The sequence below is a fragment of the Pseudorasbora parva genome, chromosome 18, assembly GCF_024679245.1.
Source record: "Pseudorasbora parva isolate DD20220531a chromosome 18, ASM2467924v1, whole genome shotgun sequence".
Taxonomy (NCBI): domain Eukaryota; kingdom Metazoa; phylum Chordata; class Actinopteri; order Cypriniformes; family Gobionidae; genus Pseudorasbora; species Pseudorasbora parva.
The window spans coordinates 24,992,222-25,012,747 of NC_090189.1; the positions used below are offsets into that span (position 1 = coordinate 24,992,222).

Consider the following 20,526-nt stretch of genomic DNA (forward strand, 5'->3'; position numbering starts at 1 on the left):
TCAAAATACGGGGATTTATAAGTAATTTACACTTATTTTATTGTACATATTAATTTAACAGCTGCGTAAAAAAAGAAATACTATAACCATCCTCTTGTTCAAAAAGCGTGAACTTAAATTGAAAACGTAATTGGCGGATGGCTGCGTGCCGACCCCGCCTGCTAATTAATATTCATGAGAGGAACTTTAAATAAGGATAGCCGTCAATGCGGCATGGGTGCTACTGCAGGCGGTCTGGTGATTACACTCTTACCTGATCCAAAAACGAGTCTGCTGTCACCATGTCCAAACCACTGTCAGACCACGACAGGAAGAAACAGATTTCTGTGAAGGGGCTCGCCGGGGTGGAGAATGTGGCAGACTTAAAGAAAAACTTTAATCGCCATTTGCATTTCACGCTGGTAAAGGACAGGAACGTATCCACCAAACGGGATTATTACTTTGCGCTCGCGCACACAGTCAGAGACCATTTGGTAGGCAGATGGATCAGAACACAGCAGAGTTATTACGAGAAAGACCCCAAAGTAAGTTCATGCATGTCGAGATTGTGCCAAAACAAAAGCAAGGCAGTGCATTATACTAGCTTGCTGCACCAAAAAAGAAAGAGAAAAAAGACTTGTTTGTGAGTAATATCTAGGTTGCATCTGTCAATGCATCTCTAATAGCATGGCATTTGTCCAGGGGTGATGACCACAGCATTGTTGACCTTTTGTGACCCTTCTACACAGAGATCTTCGTGTAGAGAAGAATCAGCACCCTATGCAAAATATAAGAAGGATTAACTAGATTAAAAACAATGTGCAACTTTAGCACATCTTTGGTAGACTAATGTCATTTTCTAGAATGACTTTGACTGGAATTGACACACAGACCTCAACTTTGTATTTTAGATTCTCAACAGCATAATGCATACATTAGTCCCCAGATTAATGCATCATGTCATGTGCGTGCATAAACCATTCAAAAGCCATTCAAAGCAACTAAGGACACACTATTTTCATTTTAACATCTATATATGTGATATTTTATCTGATTCACAGCATATTATATTTAATTGAAAGATGACGAGGGATCATCGTTATATATTTAATAAATATTAAACAGCTCAGGCAGTAGAAAAAGTATTACAAGAATGTGTCAGTATTCAAGGCATCAAAATCTGAATTGGAAGACAGGAGATGAAACCACAGCTCAGCATCCCTGACCTTTTCCTATCCAGTCTAGCCCGAAATCCCTGGATGGGATTGGTGTCCAGGATATAAAGGTCAAAATTTGCTCCCTAAAAGAAAGGTCACCGTAGAAACCTATATGGGATGAGGTGACATGTAATTCAGCCTCATATTAAATCAGAGTTACATGAAGACTATACAAACTTTTTTCTGGAAATATCATGTATAAAAATGTCTTTTTCAGAGCGCACCATCCCGTTCCTGTAGGTGGACTTCAGCAGTAAACCTTGACTTGAATGTTAGCGCTCCAATGAGGCTCATGACTGTTTCCTTAAAAATGCGATTGTGGAAGTGATGTGAGAAACCTTGTCTAAGAAACCAGTTTCAAAAGCTTGATGCTAAGAAACTGCTGATGTGGGCAGAAGTTTGTGGTTTACCTGGACATTGCCGTCTGTTTCATAGTTTTTAACATCCGTCAAAACTTGCACAAAACATTAGTCTGCACTCAGACCTTCTTCATTAGCTGCTTTACAGAATAATACTACCCACTCTGTAACCTTTTCTGGTGACCTCACTGCTGGTTATTTTCGCTGGAGTCAAAATGCCACTGTTACATAACACCAGTGACCTTCCCCAATCTCTGACTAGTCTGTTTCAGCCCGTCGTGCCACCACACACCCACTCTCACCTCCACGGTCTCATTCTCTCTCTTGCTTTTCATACCCAACACCAAAGGAAGGCCTAAAATGTCAAAGGCTACAACAGGGATGGTATCGAATTGCCATGTGTTAAATCATCCCTCTGCCAGAAAGTATTAACATAGTCCTTAATAAAGTCTAAAAATAGCACGCAGACGGCCAGGCAGCAAATGAAGAGCTTGAATTGGTAACCCTAAATCAATATATCGAAGTACATAACCATTATTTTAACAATGTCATGTTCTTTGCTGTATTTCTAGATAGGTAAAGAAATGTGAACACTTTACCATAAGGTTTCATTTGTTAACTTTACTAGTTAATATGAACTAACATGAAGAATACTTCTGCATCATTTATTAATATTAGTCTATGTTAATTTCAACATTTTTAAAATAAAAAAATTATGCATTAATTAATGCACAGTGTACTAACATGAATAACACCATATAAACATATTTATATTTGTTTTACTAACATAAAAATACATTGCTCAAAATGTATTTATATTTGAGTAAAAGTACTGCTACCTTACAGCAAAATGACTCCATAACATGCCACCAATTCCAATATGACTTAAAAGTAAAAGTCATACCCCTGGTTTCACAGATGAGGTTTAAGCTAGTCCAAGGCTAAAATGCATGTTTGAGCTGTTTTAGCTGAAAGATACTTGCACTGGCATATGTCAGATCCATTGTCTCAAGATGCACACCAGTCATTTTTTTTTCTAAGGCATGTTTATAAAAGATACTAAAATGTCCTAATTGAGCTAAAGCCTAATCCTGGCTTAAACTCTGTGAAACCAACCTTAGAGTATCTGATTTTAACAGCACTTTAAGTATTTTACTTGTACTGAATGTAGGCTCAAAGATGCATTAGTCCTCAACACCGAAGACATGTCAGTGAAAAATAAGAAACAAGGTCGACACAACAGGCTTTTAAAATTCTACAAACACGCAAGTCTCATAAGCTCAAGTGCTCAAAAAGGGCACATGTAAACAAATATCATTAAAAAAGGTCTCGTCAATATAACGGATAAATAATAATGTTAAAGGTGAACTATGTAGTATTTTTGCAGTAAAATATCCAAAAACCACTATGCCAGTGTTATATATTTTGTTCAGTTGAGTACCTACAATATCCCAGATGTTTCCAACTATTTGTAAATTGTGAGAAAATTGCTATTTTAACTAAGGACAGGGACGTGTCAGCATAGCGTTTGAGGAAGTCGCCTGTCAATTGCGTCATATCTGCGTTACCCTCGGTTTCGGCTTTTATTTGGCAGGAGCGCTTTACTCTTAGCAGTGTGAACAACTGAACGCACGGAGTAACGTCATTACATCGTTTTAAACACACTTAAATGTATCTAATATGATAAACAGAGCTCCATTACCTCAAAATCATAACCGGAAGAGCGGATCTGTGCAGGCGCCCGGCAAATGAGTCCCGTCCCGTCATAATAAAAGTCCCGGTATTCGCAAGGCGGGTATTTGTTTAACAATCGCTCCAGCAGCTTTGCTCAGGTCCATAACACTCGGTCCTGCTCTGCTTTAGACTACAGTAACGTTAATAACCGCATGCATGAACGTGATTTCTGCCCGAGTCCTATTTTCCACCGGCTGTGATGAGAAGACCACATCTCCCAAGATGCTGCGCTCACACTTTGCGTCATCAAACTACGCATTTGTTTTGCATAGGCGCCCTCCAGTGGACAAAAGCTGCATAGTGCACCTTTAAGTAAAATTAAATAGTCAAAGCCTTCTTGCACTGGACATGCTGGTTTCAGCCTCATTATCAGCTGCAGCCACGTCCTCATCTCATTTATGAAAGATCTGCAATTCAGCATCTACCTGCTAATGCACTAGCGTTCACGTAAAGTAGTCTTGTTTACAAGTTTGGGTGAGTAAGGGCAGAACACACAAGATATAGTACCTTCAGTGCCCTGTAGATGGTGATATCCGTAATTGCATTACTCATCACAAATTTATTGGAGTAAATAAAACATATACTTATTCAAAAATGTATTCAAATAGAGAGTAAAAGAGTACAAAGTAGCCAAAAGGATTGCATAATACATTGGTAACACTTTACAATAAGGTTATAATAATAATAATAATAATAATAATAATTATAGCTGCAAGCTTCAAATAATGGGTTTTAAGGCCTCTAAGCACATGTGGCAAAAGGTATGGTGTATTTAGCAAACGTTGTGTGTCCCATCGCTGACGTGAATTGAAATAAATGTTACTTTTTGATAATTATTGACAGTCAGACTCCAGAGAATCTTTCTGCACTGATTTGGTTCTGATCGGGCAGGAAAAAAACTAGGAGTAGTTCACAAAAGTAGTTTTTTTTCCAAATATCCAAAATACCCCAATTTTTCGACGATCAAAATGTGCTTTTTCTGCCTTGAGTCAAACATTCCAATAATATAAGACACTTGAGCCTGTGACAAACGGAGTTACTCAATTTTGATTGGTTTAAATGGATACTTCACCGCCTTTTCATATTAAACTGTGTTTTCCCCTTAACTAAAAAGAGTTGATACGTACCTCTCTCGTCTCAGTGTGTGCACTTAATCTCTCTGACGCGCAGTGACGATCTGATAGCATTTAGCTTAGCCAACTAAGCCCAGTTCATTCACTATGGTACCAAACAGAGATCAAGTTAGAAGCGACTAACACCTCCACGTTTTCCCTATTTAAATATAGTTACACGAATAGTTGAACGATCAAGTATGGTGACATAAAATAAAACGTGGTGCTTTTCTAAGCAGATTAAAAAGGAGAACTATAATGTATGGTGGAACACTTCTGAAAGTACTTTGACTCTGCGCAGTAAAAAGTCACAGCTGAAATATCCATCCTCACATTTCCCCTTCCACCCTATTGACAGAAATGAGAGTTTCTCTGTCAGAAGTACTCTCAGAAGTGCTATTCCGCCATACATTATAGTTCTCCTTTTTAATTTAATTTAGAAAAGCACCACGTTTTATTTTATGTCATCATACTTGATCATACTACTATTTGTGTAACTATTTAAATAGGGAAACGTGGAGGTGTTTGGTCACTTCTAACTTGATCTCTGTTGAATGAACTGGGCTTAGTGGGCTAAGCTAAATGCTATCAGAACGTCACAGAGCGTCAGAGAGATTAAGTGCATGCACTCAGACGAGAGAGGTATGTATCAACTTGTTTTAGTTAAGGGAATAACATAGTTTAATATGAAAAAGCAGTGAAGTATCCCTTTAACGCCACCATCAGGCCGATTGGGGCGAGCCTCTGTGACGTTGTAGATGGGGTGGCTACTACCATCCCTCAAAGTTTCAAGTCACTACAACTTACGGATTGATCTGCCCGATCACTTTTAGGGGAGAATACTGATCCTTGGAAATTCTAACAATTACAATATGGTTTCAGCACTAAAAGCCTGAACCCCTAATAATAAACACAAACAACAAATGACTACTGACTAACTAGTCATATCCTTCTTGTGTCTGTAAGCGTGTATATTACCTTTCCCTGGAGTTCTACATGGGCCGTACCTTGCAGAACACTATGGTGAACCTGGCCCTGGAGAACGCTTGTGATGAAGCCACGTATCAGGTAAAACAACAAATTGTAGCCAGTGTACTGGTTAAGATAACTCTTTTAAAATCAATGGATGATAACATACCTTGTTCTTCAGCTGGGTCTGGACATGGAAGAGCTGCAGGAGATGGAGGAAGATGCTGGACTGGGAAATGGAGGCCTTGGTCGTCTTGCTGGTTAGTAATCTGAGCTCAGATATGAAAGAGGAACCACCATTTTTTAGTATATGGATTTTTTTTTTGAACTTTGCACAAGAAAGTCTGAGAGTAGTGGAACAGCCTGCTTTTGAAGCTTTCAAAGCTGCAGAACCTCTCCCAGGTATGATAAATCTGTGTCTGAAAAGTCACACCTACCCTTGGACTCTCTCTTTGTCTGTTAGCTTGCTTTCTGGACTCTATGGCCTCTCTTGGCTTGGCTGCCTATGGTTACGGAATTCGTTATGAGTTTGGAATCTTCAACCAGAAAATATCCAATGGCTGGCAGGTAGTTTAAATTACCTTTAATATTTTGACTTGATTTAAAAATCAAAAAGAAAAGATAACCCCAGTGCGTTAATAGTGCTTGCAATTTCTCAACAACTGCTTAGAAACCACCTTTTTACATCCACATTTTTATTACTTATAATTAAACATTAAACATTACTCTGCCCATGTCTTGAAATTCTGATTATATCATTGATCGACAGGTTGAAGAGGCAGACGACTGGCTCCGCTATGGTAACCCATGGGAGAAAGCCCGTCCAGAATATATGCGCCCTGTGCACTTTTATGGAAGGACAGAGCATCACCCAGATGGAGTGAAATGGGTGGATACTCAGGTATATCATAACCATTCATAAAGCTTTGCCATTGTGTGTGTTAATGCTGTATTCACACACCCATTTTTTATTGTTTACCCAGGTTGTCTTGGCTTTGCCCTACGACACCCCTGTACCTGGGTACAGAAACAACATTGTAAACACCATGAGGCTATGGTCTGCTAAAGCCCCTTGCGATTTTAACCTGAAAGACTGTGAGTACCAGTGACAGTTATCACACATGCTAAAAACATCAGCCTAGACCATACTGACCTGCATACTAACGCCTGTTTCACACCGCAATGAGCAGCGCTTCAGCGTAACTACACCGTCACAGCAGCGGCTCCCACAATGCTAGAGCCTATAGCTGTCTGAGTATTACACACTAAACTAAAAGAAAGTTTATTATATTTTCTGGCTAGTTTACTTTACTTGTTATAATCATAACCATACTTTCACCCAAACTGAATCATTAAAACAAGTTTAAAGTTAAATCTTCTACAGATATTTTTTATTCTTTGTTTTCTTTAATGACATACTCCAGTTATTGTTAAAACACCACATGTGCTTCTTGTGTGCATTTTGAGCGCTTTTTTTGTGATATTATATTTATTTTATCCATCAAAAGTGTGCTTTCACTTTATACCGTGACTGCAGCTGCTATAGAGCCTAAACCTGTCTGTCTGAGTGTTACATACTAAACGAAAAGAAAGTTTATCATATTTTCTGGCTCGTTTACTTTATTTTTTATAATCATAACCATACTTTCACCCAAACTTAATAATTAAAACAAGTTTAAATGGGTAAATCTTCTACATTTTCTTTTTTTATTCTTCGTTTTCTTTTCTGGCATACTCCAGTTATTGTTAAAACACACTACATGTGCTCCTTGCGTGCATTTTAAGCACTTTTTGTGTGAAATCATATTTATTTTGTCCTTTAAAAGTGTGCTATCACTTTAATTGAGCGTCAGGAGCATCAGCAGTGCAGCAAAAATAGGCTCGCCGCCGAAACCCCCGCTTCACTGCTGCTCACGCGACGCTCCTGCTTGACGCTCACACGCTGCTCCTGCTCCCGGTGTGAATGTACTCATTGATTAACATGGGCGCCGGAAAAAATATGCGCTGCTCACGCGCCGCTCACGCTTGCGGGGTAAAACGGCCGTAAGGCCCAATATACTTCAAGTGAAATTGAAGAACGAACAGTTGTGATAACCGAAACAGCTTGCCAAAGTGAACTTTACACAATAGTTATCTCTGGCTGGTAAATACCTCCAAACTACCGCTAGTCCATGGTGATGATGTAATTTCAGAGATGGTCTAATTATTGGGAGATATGAGAGTCCGTGGCTCAACCATTGGAGAAAGCATAATGGCTAACTTGGATCACGTGTCCTAAAAATGGACAAATCCAATACAAATGTTGGCGGTGGTTCCGTGGTTTATTTCTAGGCTTGGTTGTCTTTATGAGGCGCAGTATAACATGTCTTAATATTTCTCTTTTTTTAAACGCCGTATTTTTCTTATATTTTACCTTTATTCCACACCGCTGTCTCCACTGTCCTCTGAGCGGCTCGTTTGCTTCCTGCTTCTATGAAGCCCATCCCTCCGAAAAACGCAATGGTCTTAGATTTGTTAGATGGCCAAATGTAGTTTCATGTATTTTTATTGGCTGAAGTGCCAAGCACAGGTTGTCCGGAAACGCCACACCCTTACCATTACGGGCAGAAGTCACATCTGCGGTGACTAGCAAGGGTTTATGACGTCACCAACCCGGGAAGAAGCTCATTGAAGTCCAAACCGGCCGTTTTTGTAAACTGCTGTAACTTTAAAAGACAATATCTCCGTTTGCATTGAAATTTCAGTGCTGTAACTTTGCAGATACTGTTTATGCTCAAGCAGCAACATTACACACTAACTAAAGTTAAAAAAGTGAAATCGCATGCAACCACTCCTTTAAGAGCAAACATTTTAAACATTAGCCGATTTATTAACCCTTGTGTGGTGTTCATATTTTGGGGGGTGTACAGTGTGTGGTCATGAAAAAAATTTTTCTGATATATGTTCTTCACAGAAAATGAGCCATGGCCAATGAGTCTGAGTTTGAAAAAACAATTATTCGTATACTTTTTCTGTTGTCAAAAAAACGAAAACGGGTCCCACAGACCTGAATGAACCACCACGAAAAGCTGTTTTCCCACAAAATCAGTTTATTCAGTATAGTGAAGCTTGACTTCTATTGACATCCATCCATTTAAAAAACAGCCTCTGGTCTTCTTCCCTGTGTACCGCAGACGTTACTCTTGTTTTTTTGTTGTTGTTTTTTTTGCTTACATTGCAGGCTTGCCTTTAAGTTGCTTTGACGCAATAGAACGGTGTGGCTCTGAGGTTCCGCCATCTTTGATGAGGAAATGAGGAAAAACACTGGAGAGCTGCTTATTTGTTGAAATTAAAGTTGTAATTGACCTATCGGTAAGCCCCTCCCCTTGAACACAGATGAGCCGATGGCAGTTGGCTATCAGGAGCTCGGACATCTTTAGGTTTCAGCGCCATAGAGACTGTAAGATCCAAAGCTCTTATTGGTTTGGTAAATAGATGTGCCTGGGGTACTTATAACACTGATACCAGGTATCCTGGTTGTCATACTCTCATTAAGTTACAATTAAAGTTAGTGAGTCCATGCTAACGTACCTAAATAGCTAACTGTTCTAATGTCATATAGTGTAGGTAAAAACACATAAACAAAGGTCTACATTTCAGTGCCTCACCATATTAATCTGGTTAAATGTAAATTAATTGAATCTTACCCTGCGCTACATGAACAGTGTTGGCTGTAACATTAGGCTTCTTTCGAATGGGTTGTTATCTGCTTACCGATAGGTCGATTCTGATTGAATGTGACACTTTTTTTTCATGTTTAACTCTGTAAAGATGCTTGATTTAAGGAAATCAATTGTGTAACTTACAATTGAGTGCAGAATTGCTGAGCTCATGCAAACATACACACTCTTAACTACTGTTTTCTCAATGCTGTCATTTTTGTGGTCATTTTGTTATTAAGAAGAAAAGCATGCAGCACATATTTGCAAATTCATCTAAATGCCGCTCTTAGCAGCGTGGGCGGCATCAGAATATTCACTAACAGTATACTGTTGTTTATGCATTTTAAACTTATTTTTAGCCACTAGCGAAGAACAAAAATTTTTGACTGTGACTATATCAGGGCCTTAAACCAGGGGTGTCCAATCCTGTTCCTGGAGGGCCACTGTGCTGTAGAGTTGAGCCTCAATCCCAGTTAGACACACCTGAACCAGCTAATCTAGTGGGGTTCTTATATAAATTCTTATTAGGAATAGTAGAAATTTACAGCCTGCCTTACATGTTCCTTCCATCCTCAGTTAATGTTGGTGGCTACATCCAGGCCGTGCTGGACAGGAACCTGGCAGAGAACATCTCGCGTGTGCTCTACCCCAATGACAACGTCAGTAAGCACACAATAGATCCTAAATTAAAAGGAATAGTTCACCCAAAAATAAAACATTCAGTTAATATTTCAAATTTGAGAAAGATGCTGGTTGCTCTTACAATGTATAAAGAATGAGGCTTTCAAGCTTTAAATGGGGTCATAAAGGAATACCATTCTGGGTCAACTATTCCTTTAGGGACAGCCATAGTTTTGACACAAGTGGTCTTTAAACTTCTGCCTGAAGCTTTCGATCCCTGTCGTCTTGTAGTTTTTTGAGGGTAAGGAGCTCAGATTGAAGCAGGAGTACTTTGTAGTGGCTGCTACTCTTCAAGACATCATCCGCCGCTTCAAGGCCTCCAAGTTCGGCTCCAGGGATATTGTACGCACAGACTTCAACACTCTGCCTGACAAGGTCAGCTTCGCTCACCTATCTTATACATATGATATATCGTCTCATTGAAAGATGTGTGTCTTGAAGTTGCTCTCAGCAGTGAAGGGTGCAAGTGTTACAGCTCTGCTTTTCTTGATCTCCATTTGTTTGACTGCTCTCAGGTGGCCATTCAGCTAAACGACACTCACCCTGCCCTAGCAATCCCTGAGCTGATGAGAGTGCTGGTTGATGATGAAAAACTAACTTGGGACAAGGTTTGAGCTTAGTGAATACAATTTTTTTTACAGTGACATTTTTACAAATGAATCATTCCTTCACGCAGACTCATAACGATAGAGGAGGACAGAACTAAATTATCCTTAACAATAAACACCATTATTACATTCACTATTTTTCATTTAAAATAATATTTATTTTGTTCTTTATTGTATCCTATAAAAGTGTTAAAAATTCCAAGTTACTCTTAATATAAATGAAGTCTACTGCAAAGGTTGTAAGCCAAACTGTGTTGACTCTCTCACTCTCTGCAGGCATGGGACATCTGCGTTAAGACCTGTGCCTACACCAACCACACTGTGCTGCCTGAGGCTCTGGAACGCTGGCCTATTGACCTCTTCCAGTCCCTGCTGCCCCGACACCTCGAGATCATCTACGAAATCAACCGCCGCCACATGGAGGTCCAGCTTCAACACAACATAAAACTGTAACACTTTTTAACGCTAAACCTGAGAGCCAAGATTTGGCTGTTAAGAAGTTTGGGGTCTGTAAGCAAATCAATACAGTAAAAACTAATATTGTGAAACATTGTTGCAATTTAAAATTATTATTCATTATTATTATTATATTAAAATGCACTTTATCATTTAATGGCGTCAATATAACAAACAGTGAAAAACTGTAGTATGTCACAGTATAGTTATTTTTGCTTTAAATAAGGTTTTATGGTTTTTATCTTTGAAATTTCATAATTCTAATCACCATTTTCAGGATAATTTAAGAAACTAACTAATACTAGCCTAAAACACTTTCAAGCTTATTGAAGACAAGTAACTATGATAAAGAAAGAGCAAAGAAAACAAACAACAATAGAACAAAGACACAAAGGAAATAGACCTTCCTGAAAAACTTCAAGCACTAAAATACATAGTCTCTATGGTGTATATGTTTATTCTTATTAAAGGTAAAAAAAAAAAAAGTTCCAGTCAAGAGCAGTTAGAGACTCCAATTTTTGTTGTTGTTTGATTAACATTACTAATGACAGCAGGTAATTTTGGACGCTGTCACTTTAAGACCAACTGCACGGATCCAATATACTTGTGCGTTTTCTTTCTCAACTGTTTACGTTCACTTGAGACAGAAATTATTGTGTTTACTTGCAAACACGTCACTTTGACTCATAGGTATGTGTATGTAACCGTTTAAGTCTAATTAGGTAGCAGAAAGCACTCAGTTCAGTTCTTGTGCACTCTCAGAGTCTCTCAGAGAGCGTGTGCAAATAAAAAAAAGAGTTGTCTTTCACTGCTAATTGCCCTTCAACATTTTCAAATCACCTGTTTTTAAACTGCAATGCTTAAAAACAAATGCAAACGATAAGCTTTCATCACATGAGCGTAACTTCGATAGAGATAGTCCAAAATCACTACCGGTTGACACGTTTTTTCCGGATAATTGTGTCTACCAGAATATACAAAAACAGTTGTGCTGCTCATTATTTTGTGGAAACCATAAAACATTTTTATGATAGAAGTCTTTACTGCCCTGATAAATGTTATACATCTTTGGTTAATAAAATAATTTCTTTCAAACAATCTTATTGACCCCAAACTTTTTTAATTGTAGTGTAAACAAATCACAGTAGATCTATAATCCTGCTGATAGATGCCATAAGATCAAAAAGTGTTTTGTGAGTGTGTTGTATACAGAACAGTCTGTTTGTTGCTATAGCGCGTGTCCTCTCTTTACCCCGGCGATGTGGACCGCATGCGCCGCATGTCTCTCATTGAGGAGGGTGGACAGAAGAGAGTCAACATGGCTCATATGTGCATTGTTGGCTCTCATGCAGTCAACGGTGTGGCACGTATCCACTCCGACATCCTCAAAGCTACCATGTAAGTATTCAAACATACATAGAGACAAATCACAGACATCTCTACTAACCTGTGGTATTAAAGGGATAGTTCACCCAAAAATAAAAATGTGATGTTTATCTGCTTACCCCCAGGGCATCCAAGATGTAGGTGTTTGTTTCTTTAGTAGAACACAAATGAAGATTTTTTTACTCCACCTGTTGCTTGTATAATGCATGTCAATGGGGTGTATTTCTATGAGAGTAAAAAACACATAAACATACAAATCCATATTAAACCCTGTGGCTCGTGGTGACACATTGATGTCTTAAGACACAAAACAATCGGTTTCTGCGAGAAACTGAACAGAATTCTTTTTTTTTACCTCATATCAGACGAATCTCATTAAGTGTTCCCAACGCCATTACTTTCGTTGAAGAAGGTCAAAAACCCGCCGCAATCATATATATATGATTAACATATATAAAAAACATATACATATATATATATATATAATATGTATATGTTTTTTACTCTCATAGAAATAAACCCCATTGACATGCATTATACCAGCAACAGTTGGAGTAAAAAATCTTAATTTGTTCTACTGAAGAAACAAACATGATTTGATGATGGCTTACTTTGATGTAAGCCATAAAATGATTATTTTTGGGTGACCTCCCTTTAAAGAAACAGTATAAAAGACAATTCACACAATATGTGTCATACGAGAGTTTTCGGTTTCTCAATAGACTGAAATTTAAGTCACTGGATTATTAAAGGTCCCATGGCATGAAATTTAAATGTTGTGAGGTTCCCAAGTGGCTAAAAATTTTGATCGGTGTAAACCGAGTTCTGGCTGTCTTTCTCTGCCTTTGAGAAAATGACAGCCCAGACAAGCCGATCTTGAATTCTCCTGTTATGATGTCATATTAGGAAAGGTCTCCTCCCCTTCCTCTGCTTTGCCCGCCCAGAGAATTAGTAGAGAATGGATTCAGTTTATCAGTCGCGATGTCAGCACAGGCTTTACCGTATGGATTCGACAGCAATGCCACAAACAGTGAGTAACTGTGTTCATTAATGCCTGATCTGGGATCAGTGAGTTCTGATGTGTATAATCATTTAAGTTCACACAGACTTTCTTTCTAATTCGTTTAATACTGTCAGTCTCGCCCCTGGCCGTCTTGATGCATCAGTGAATCAAGCCAGTGACTAAAACGATCAACTTCACGTCATTTGTGTTAGTAGCATGAAACAAATCTTTAATTTAAATGATAAAACTACAGAGAGCAATCAAAGAACACTTTTTATAATGTTCGGATCTGTCTAGCACATGCATATCTGCAGTGCACACTTGTCAGCCAATCACAACAGTGGATGTTTTCACTGAAGTATCACAGCAGACACGTCCCTTGAAACAGAGCATTCAAGCCAAAGGGCTTAAATCAGTATAGAAAAAATGCCTGATGTAAAAACCATACTAACAATATAAGTACACCTCAGGAAACATTATAAGATAATAAAAAAATTCATGCCATGGGACCTTTAAGTCAGTGAACTGAACTTGCAGATTGAGTAAGGTTGTGCAATTTATCCGGATCACAAAACATACTGAATGTTTTGTCACTGAAGTGTTCTTACAAATTACCCAGTCACACTAGTTCTCAGTCAATAATTAACTAAATGTCTACTAGTTTCTAATGACATGAGGGTGATTTAAATCATGTCATAATCATCATCTCTTCCTTTCCTAAATAGATTCAAAGACTTCTATGAGATGGATCCACATAAGTTCCAGAACAAAACCAATGGTATCACCCCTCGCCGTTGGTTGGTGATGTGCAACCCTGGTCTGGCTGAGGTCATCGCAGAGGTTGGTGTGCTTCATAACTTCATTTATTGTTTGTTAGCATAACTGACTGCAACTGTGACAGTCTGCACTTGCACTTTTATATAATGGATAATGTCATGGTGTGATAGCCATATTCATGCTCTTGACTTTCTTTGGCCTGCTCAAATGTTTAGAGAATCGGAGAGGACTTCATTCGCAACCTGGATCAGCTGCAAAAGCTTCGTGATTTTGTCAACGATGAGGCTTTCATTCGCGATATCGCCAAAGTCAAACAGGTTAGAAATGATGAATATGTGGCCCATAGCAACGGTCCAGTGGGTTTGGGAATTTATAATGGATTTTTCTGTTCTCAACTCTTCCAGGAGAACAAGCTGAAGTTCGCTGTGCACCTGGAAGAGCACTACAAAGTAAAGATCAACCCCAACTCAATGTTTGACCTCCAGGTGAAGAGAATCCATGAGTACAAAAGGCAGCTGCTCAACTGTCTCCACATTATCACTTTCTACAACCGTGAGTGACTTCTGCACTTGAACTCGTTTGTGTCCCTTTCTCATTATTACTATAAATCAGGGTCTTTTTTTGGAAGAGAAAATAAACATGCATGAATAAAATATTTAAAGGGTTACTTCAGCGATTAGCATATGGCTTTCTATCAGTAGAAACCCTGGAGTATATTCAAATGATCATGCTCCTCCCTCTCATAGCCCCCTAAGATGAGAGATTTATGCAGTTTATTTCTGGAAAAATTACTCCGGTGATGCAAATATCGTCAATTTGCGTCATCGGTAAAATGTTTGGCCAGACATTAAAGACTACAGCCTGCAGAGGGAGCTATTTCCGCATGTTTTCAACTCGCACATGGGGGATGGGGTGGCACTCACAGATCAGCTCGGCTCAGGCATTCATGTAAACGGTGCGGCCGGCGGAGCAAAGTGAGTATTTTATCTTCTCAAGTTAATTCCTATGAAAGTTAATCTTCCAAAGGCATGAACTGAAAACATGCCAGACTGAACACGCAATGAGAACTACTGCTGCGAGTGTGGACGCGTTTACTCCTGCAGCGTTTGTGATGACACTTCCTCAGCGGCTAAATCACAATATATTGAACAGACACGTTCACTTTTTAATTGTAGTGTCTGTTCTTTAACTGAACTGATTTTATAAAGATGAACGCGGTGGAGGGAAAGTAAAAGTGATTCAGTAGCGGTGGCTTTGGGAATGGCCTCACAGGGCTGTCAGGGCAGTGAAGCATTCTGGGAATTGTAGTCTTTCATCCCAATGAGACAAAAATAAATTAAGTCTAGAAAACACAAAATTCTAAAATAACTTCACATTTCTACTACATTAATGACCCAGTTTAAATACAGATTAATCTTCTCAGCGCTGAAGTACCCCTTTAATATTATAATAAATATAAAATAAATAAAATATGTTCCCCCTCCTTACTATTACTTTTGGCCAGGGGTGTTTTCTGAGGAGAGGTGTTTGACCTTTTTTAAAGAGAAAATAAGCTTAAATTAATTAATGAAAAAATATTTGTCCCCTTTCCACTATTGCTATCAATCTTTGAGGAGAATTTATAGAAGAGAAATAAAGCATAAATAAATTATTAAATAAATAACAATATACACGTTATTTCTATTTTGCAGGTATCAAGAAAGAGCCTAACAAGCAGTGGACCCCAAGAACAGTTATGATTGGAGGAAAGGTAATCTTACCATGTCAAGCGACTTAAAGGCATAGTTCACTTTAAAATGAAAATTCTGTCATCCTTTACTCACCCTCAAGTTGTTTCAAACCTGTATAAATTTCTTTCTTCAGTTGAACACAAGGGAAGATATTTTGAAGAATGTCAGTAACCAAACAGTTAACTGGAGCCATTGACTTCCATAGTATTTTTTTTCCTACTATGGAAGTCAATGGCTCCAGTTAACTGGCTGGTTACTGACATTCTTCAAAATATCTTCCCTTGTGTTCAGCTGAAGAAAGAAATTCATACAGGTTTGAAACAACTTGAGGGTGAGTAAAGGATGACAGAATTTTTTATTTTAAAGTGAATTATCCCTTTAAATGCAGTCAGGTTAGCATGAAAATGTTTATTTCATTCGTTTGTGATATTTATATACATTCTGCTTTATCCTTCCCAGGCTGCTCCAGGCTACCACACAGCTAAAATGATCATTCGTCTCATCACAGCTATTGGTGAGGTGGTCAACAATGACCCGGTGGTGGGCGACCGCCTCAAAGTCATTTTCCTGGAGAACTACAGAGTCACCCTTGCTGAGAAAGGTGCCAAATTACATACTTTTAAGTGTCTTGATATTAATCAGGGTGCCTGGATATGCATTTGTCATGCATTTGTCCTCTAGCACACACGCACACAAAAAAAAACCCACATTATTTTATGTTTAAGTAATTTTATTTGTTTATTTTTAATCATAATAATCGATAATTGGAGGTAAGCTCTACTACAGACACAGAAGTCCCAGTGCTCACAAGCTGTGTGTTGGTCAACAATCGCTCAAGCGGCCTTGCTCACCTCGACAACACTCGGTCCTGCTCTGCTACATACTACAGTAACATTAATAATCGTATCCATGAGTCCTATCCCGATTTTTTTCCACTGGCTGTGAGGTGAAGACCACGTGGCCCAACTGGGCTCAAACTTGGCGTCATCAAACTACGCCTTTGTTTTGAATAGGCGCCCTCTAGCGGATGGAAAAATTACATAGTGTAGCTTTAATATTAAATGTAATTAATAAATAAAAATGTAAAATAACATGCTATTGTAACTTATGGATCATGCATATCAATTAGCTAATTAATATTAATCAGCACAGTTCCTCATTATAAAACCCATTTCAGTGTCACTTATACTACCTAAAATGTAAATAATCCCTGAATATAGTTTTTTTTTTTTTTTTTTTTTTTTTTCCAGTGATCCCTGCTTCTGATCTGTCCGAGCAGATCTCCACAGCTGGCACAGAAGCTTCTGGAACAGGCAACATGAAGTTCATGCTAAATGGAGCCCTGACCATCGGCACCATGGATGGAGCCAATGTGGAGATGGCAGAGGAAGCAGGAGAAGACAACATCTTCATTTTCGGCATGAGAGTGGAGGATGTCGAAGCCATGGAAGCTAAAGGGTTGGGGAAAATACTCGTTTTAATACTAATTAAATATGATTTTATAAAATTAAAATAACTTTTTTTACTTTTTGTTAGATATAATATGTTGTGATGTAATAAGCACCACCTTCAATCTGGCAGATATAACGCATCCGAGTTCTACAATCGTATTCCAGAGCTGAAGCAAGCCATTGACCAGATCGCAGGAGGATTCTTCAGCCCAAAACAGCCAGACCTCTTCAAGGATATCGTCAGCATGCTGATGCATCATGACAGGTAGACAAATATGAACAAGAAACGTTCCCATACAAATGACCTCAGACACAGATATTCAGTAATAGACCCCATTTTCAAGGAAAACACATACAATGAACATTTTTTTGTTACAGTAAATGTAAATTGTATAGCCATTTATCCCCAAAAAAAACTAAATGATTTGTATTTCCCTCCCGTTTAAGCAACTATATACAACATACACCAATCAGGCATAACATTATGTCCGTGAATAACACTGATTATCTCTTCATCCTGGCTCATGTTAGTGGGTGGGATATATTATGCAGCACGTGAATATTTTGTCATCAAAGTTGATGTGTTAGAAGCAGGAATATTGGGGAAGTGTAGGATTTGAGCGAGTTTGACAAGGGCCGAATTGTGATGGCTAGACAACTGGGTCAGAGCATCTCCAAAACTGCAGCTCTTGTGGGGTGTTTCCGGGTCGGCAGTGGTCAGTATCTATCAAAAGTGGTCCAAGGAAGGAACAGCGGTGAACCGGCAACAGGGTCATGGGTGGCCAAGGCTCATTGATGCCATGGGGAGCGAAGGCTGGCCTGTGTGGTCCAAACAGAAAAACTACTGTAGCTGAAATTGCTCAAGAAGTTAAAGCTGGTTCATATAGAAAGTTGTGCTTCATGGTTTATTGCGTATGGGACTGCATTTCTACAGAAAAGTCAGGGTGCGTGTCGCTTACCTGGGTGAACACAAGACACTATAGGAAAAAGTCAAGCCGGCAGTGGCAGTGTTATGCTTTGGGCAATGTTCTACTGGGAAACGTTGGATCCTGCATCCATGTGGATGTTACTTTGACACGTACCACCTACCTAAGCATTGTTGCAGACCATGTACACCATTTCCTGGAAACGTTATCCCCTGGTGGCTGTGGCCTCTTTCAGCAGGATACTGTGCCCTGCCACAACGCAAAAATGGTTCAGAAATCCTTTGAGGAGCACAAGAATGAGTTTGAGGTGTTGACTTGGCCTCCAAACTCCCCAGATCTCAATCCAAATGTGCATCTGTGGGATGTGCTGAACAAACAAGTTGTTCCATGAAGGCCCTACTTCACAGCTTACAGGATTTAAAGGATCTACTGCTAACATTTTGGTGATAGCTACCACAGCACATCTTCAGGGGTCTAGTGGAATCCATGCCTCAACAGGTCTGGGCAATTTTGGCAGCAAAATGTGGATTAACACAATATTAGGAAGGTTGTCATTATGTTATGCCTGATCAGTGTATATGGGGAGCTAATTATAACGTATAATTAACTACTGTACTAATCATTTGCTGTTCATCTCACAAGTAATTTGCTGGTTATTTGCAGTCCATTTAATCTAGTTAAAAAAATGTAATAAAGATTTGCCTTTTAATATAAATAATATGCCTCCGAAGAACATATTTTAACCACATTCGTATATTTTTGCCACACAGGTTTAAGGTGTTTGCTGACTATGAAGACTACATCAAATGCCAAGAGAAAGTCAGTGCTTTGTATAAAGTGAGTTCTGCAAACGGTTTTGTTGTTACATTGGCAAAAAAAAAGTGAAATTATGAACGTTGATGATATATAAATGTCCCCTTGTATGAACAGAAACCTAAGGAATGGACCAAGAAAGTCATCCTCAACATCGCCGCTTCAGGCAAGTTCTCCAGTGACCGCACCATCTCCCAGTACGCCCGTGAGATTTGGGGTGTAGAGCCCACTCTAGAGAAGCTTGCTGCACCTGATGACCCAAAATAAACCTCCACCTGCCCACCTCGAACCAAGAATGACCTGCATGATCGAGCAACACTAGATGCTCTCTCTTCATGAATCCAGTCTTCCTACGGCAACCCAAATGCAATCTGTCAATGTTCAATCTATTATGTTCTGCCTCATTCACTTCACAAACATTCAATAACTTCAACAGACTTAATCAATGTTCAACAAGTAACATCCATATCAGCATTATTCAGCAAAAACCAGGGCCGTGTTTCCCAAATGCTTCATATATCGTAGAAACTATTGGCACCAATGGTCTCTACTTTTGTCGCATTTTGCCAAATGTACAGACCCTTTTCAACACCAGAAGTGAAATGAAGGAAATGCAAATGTATACCTGTACATTAGAGGGCACAGTTAGAAGAATAGGATGGACAAACTTAACCTTCTTTGGGAATAAAAACAAAAAATTATGTTTTTCTTATTAGTGTGTTTGAAAGTTCAGCAGCTAAAACATCTTAATAAAGTGAGATCCAATTTCATAACATTCTGAGTTTGCATTTCACTGATTTTATTCATTATGTGGAATATTAAACCTGTTTTGTGCAAGTGAGTAAATGCTGACTCAAATTTAGATTAGAACTACAAAAACCATCATGTTAGTTTACACACAACGCCTCTGGCACTCTTTCTCGATTTCTCTCAACATGGAGCTGTCCGTTAAAAAAATGGGACAACAAAGTAACGTGTTACTTATTTGAAAAAGTAACTCATATATTTTGTTGCAAATTTAAAAGTAATGCATTACTTTACTAGTTACTTGAAAAAAGTAATCTGATTACATGACTGCGTTACTTGTAATACATTACCCCCAACACTGTATATGCTTACGATGCTTTTGGGAAATGCTCTAAAAAGCATATTCAGAAGGAGATGAGGGAAAAAGCACATCCAAGAAGGCTCTTGATGTTATATTTGGGTTTTGTAATTCAATAGAGTGTTTTTTTCCTCATCTAAACTGTTTAAACACTGCATACTTGGAAAAAAATCCAATTAAATCCAATCTCAAACACTGTTGCATTTGGCTGTTAGTTCTTAAAGGATTAGGAGCATGCTTAAAATGACAAGATTGTCTGTAATGTGTGCAAAATGGCTGGTGTAGGGGGTCACGGTTGCTTTTAAAGTGAGGCAGTAAGCATTGCTCATATTGCTGCTTGCACTTTTAACACTTTTTGAACATTATAATTTGTAAAAGCCACTAAAACCATGCACTTAAAAATCATAACCAACTATCCCAAATGCAAGGCCTTTTTCAATTATTTTTGTTAAAGAACAACAAGATTATGTAATAAACTACAAATAAACTGCTCTGTCTTGTCATTTATCTAACCAGCTT

The 20,526-nt window shown here is 38.6% G+C and overlaps 1 protein-coding gene across 1 annotated transcript; it reads left to right on the forward strand.

Annotated features, from left to right (window-relative positions):
- Nucleotides 1-208: 208 nt before the first annotated feature.
- pygma (phosphorylase, glycogen, muscle A) lies at nucleotides 209-20,498 on the forward strand. Its single transcript, XM_067423827.1, has 20 exons — nucleotides 209-524; nucleotides 5,368-5,469; nucleotides 5,552-5,630; nucleotides 5,834-5,937; nucleotides 6,140-6,271; nucleotides 6,354-6,465; nucleotides 9,648-9,730; nucleotides 9,984-10,127; nucleotides 10,268-10,360; nucleotides 10,637-10,783; nucleotides 12,051-12,214; nucleotides 13,931-14,045; nucleotides 14,198-14,299; nucleotides 14,387-14,534; nucleotides 15,674-15,732; nucleotides 16,172-16,313; nucleotides 16,963-17,170; nucleotides 17,294-17,428; nucleotides 18,860-18,926; nucleotides 19,020-20,498. The coding sequence occupies exons 1-20, from the start codon at nucleotides 282-284 to the stop codon at nucleotides 19,167-19,169; spliced, it is 2,529 nt and encodes an 842-aa protein (XP_067279928.1). The 5' UTR covers nucleotides 209-281; the 3' UTR covers nucleotides 19,170-20,498.
- The last annotated feature ends 28 nt before the right edge of the window (nucleotides 20,499-20,526 follow it).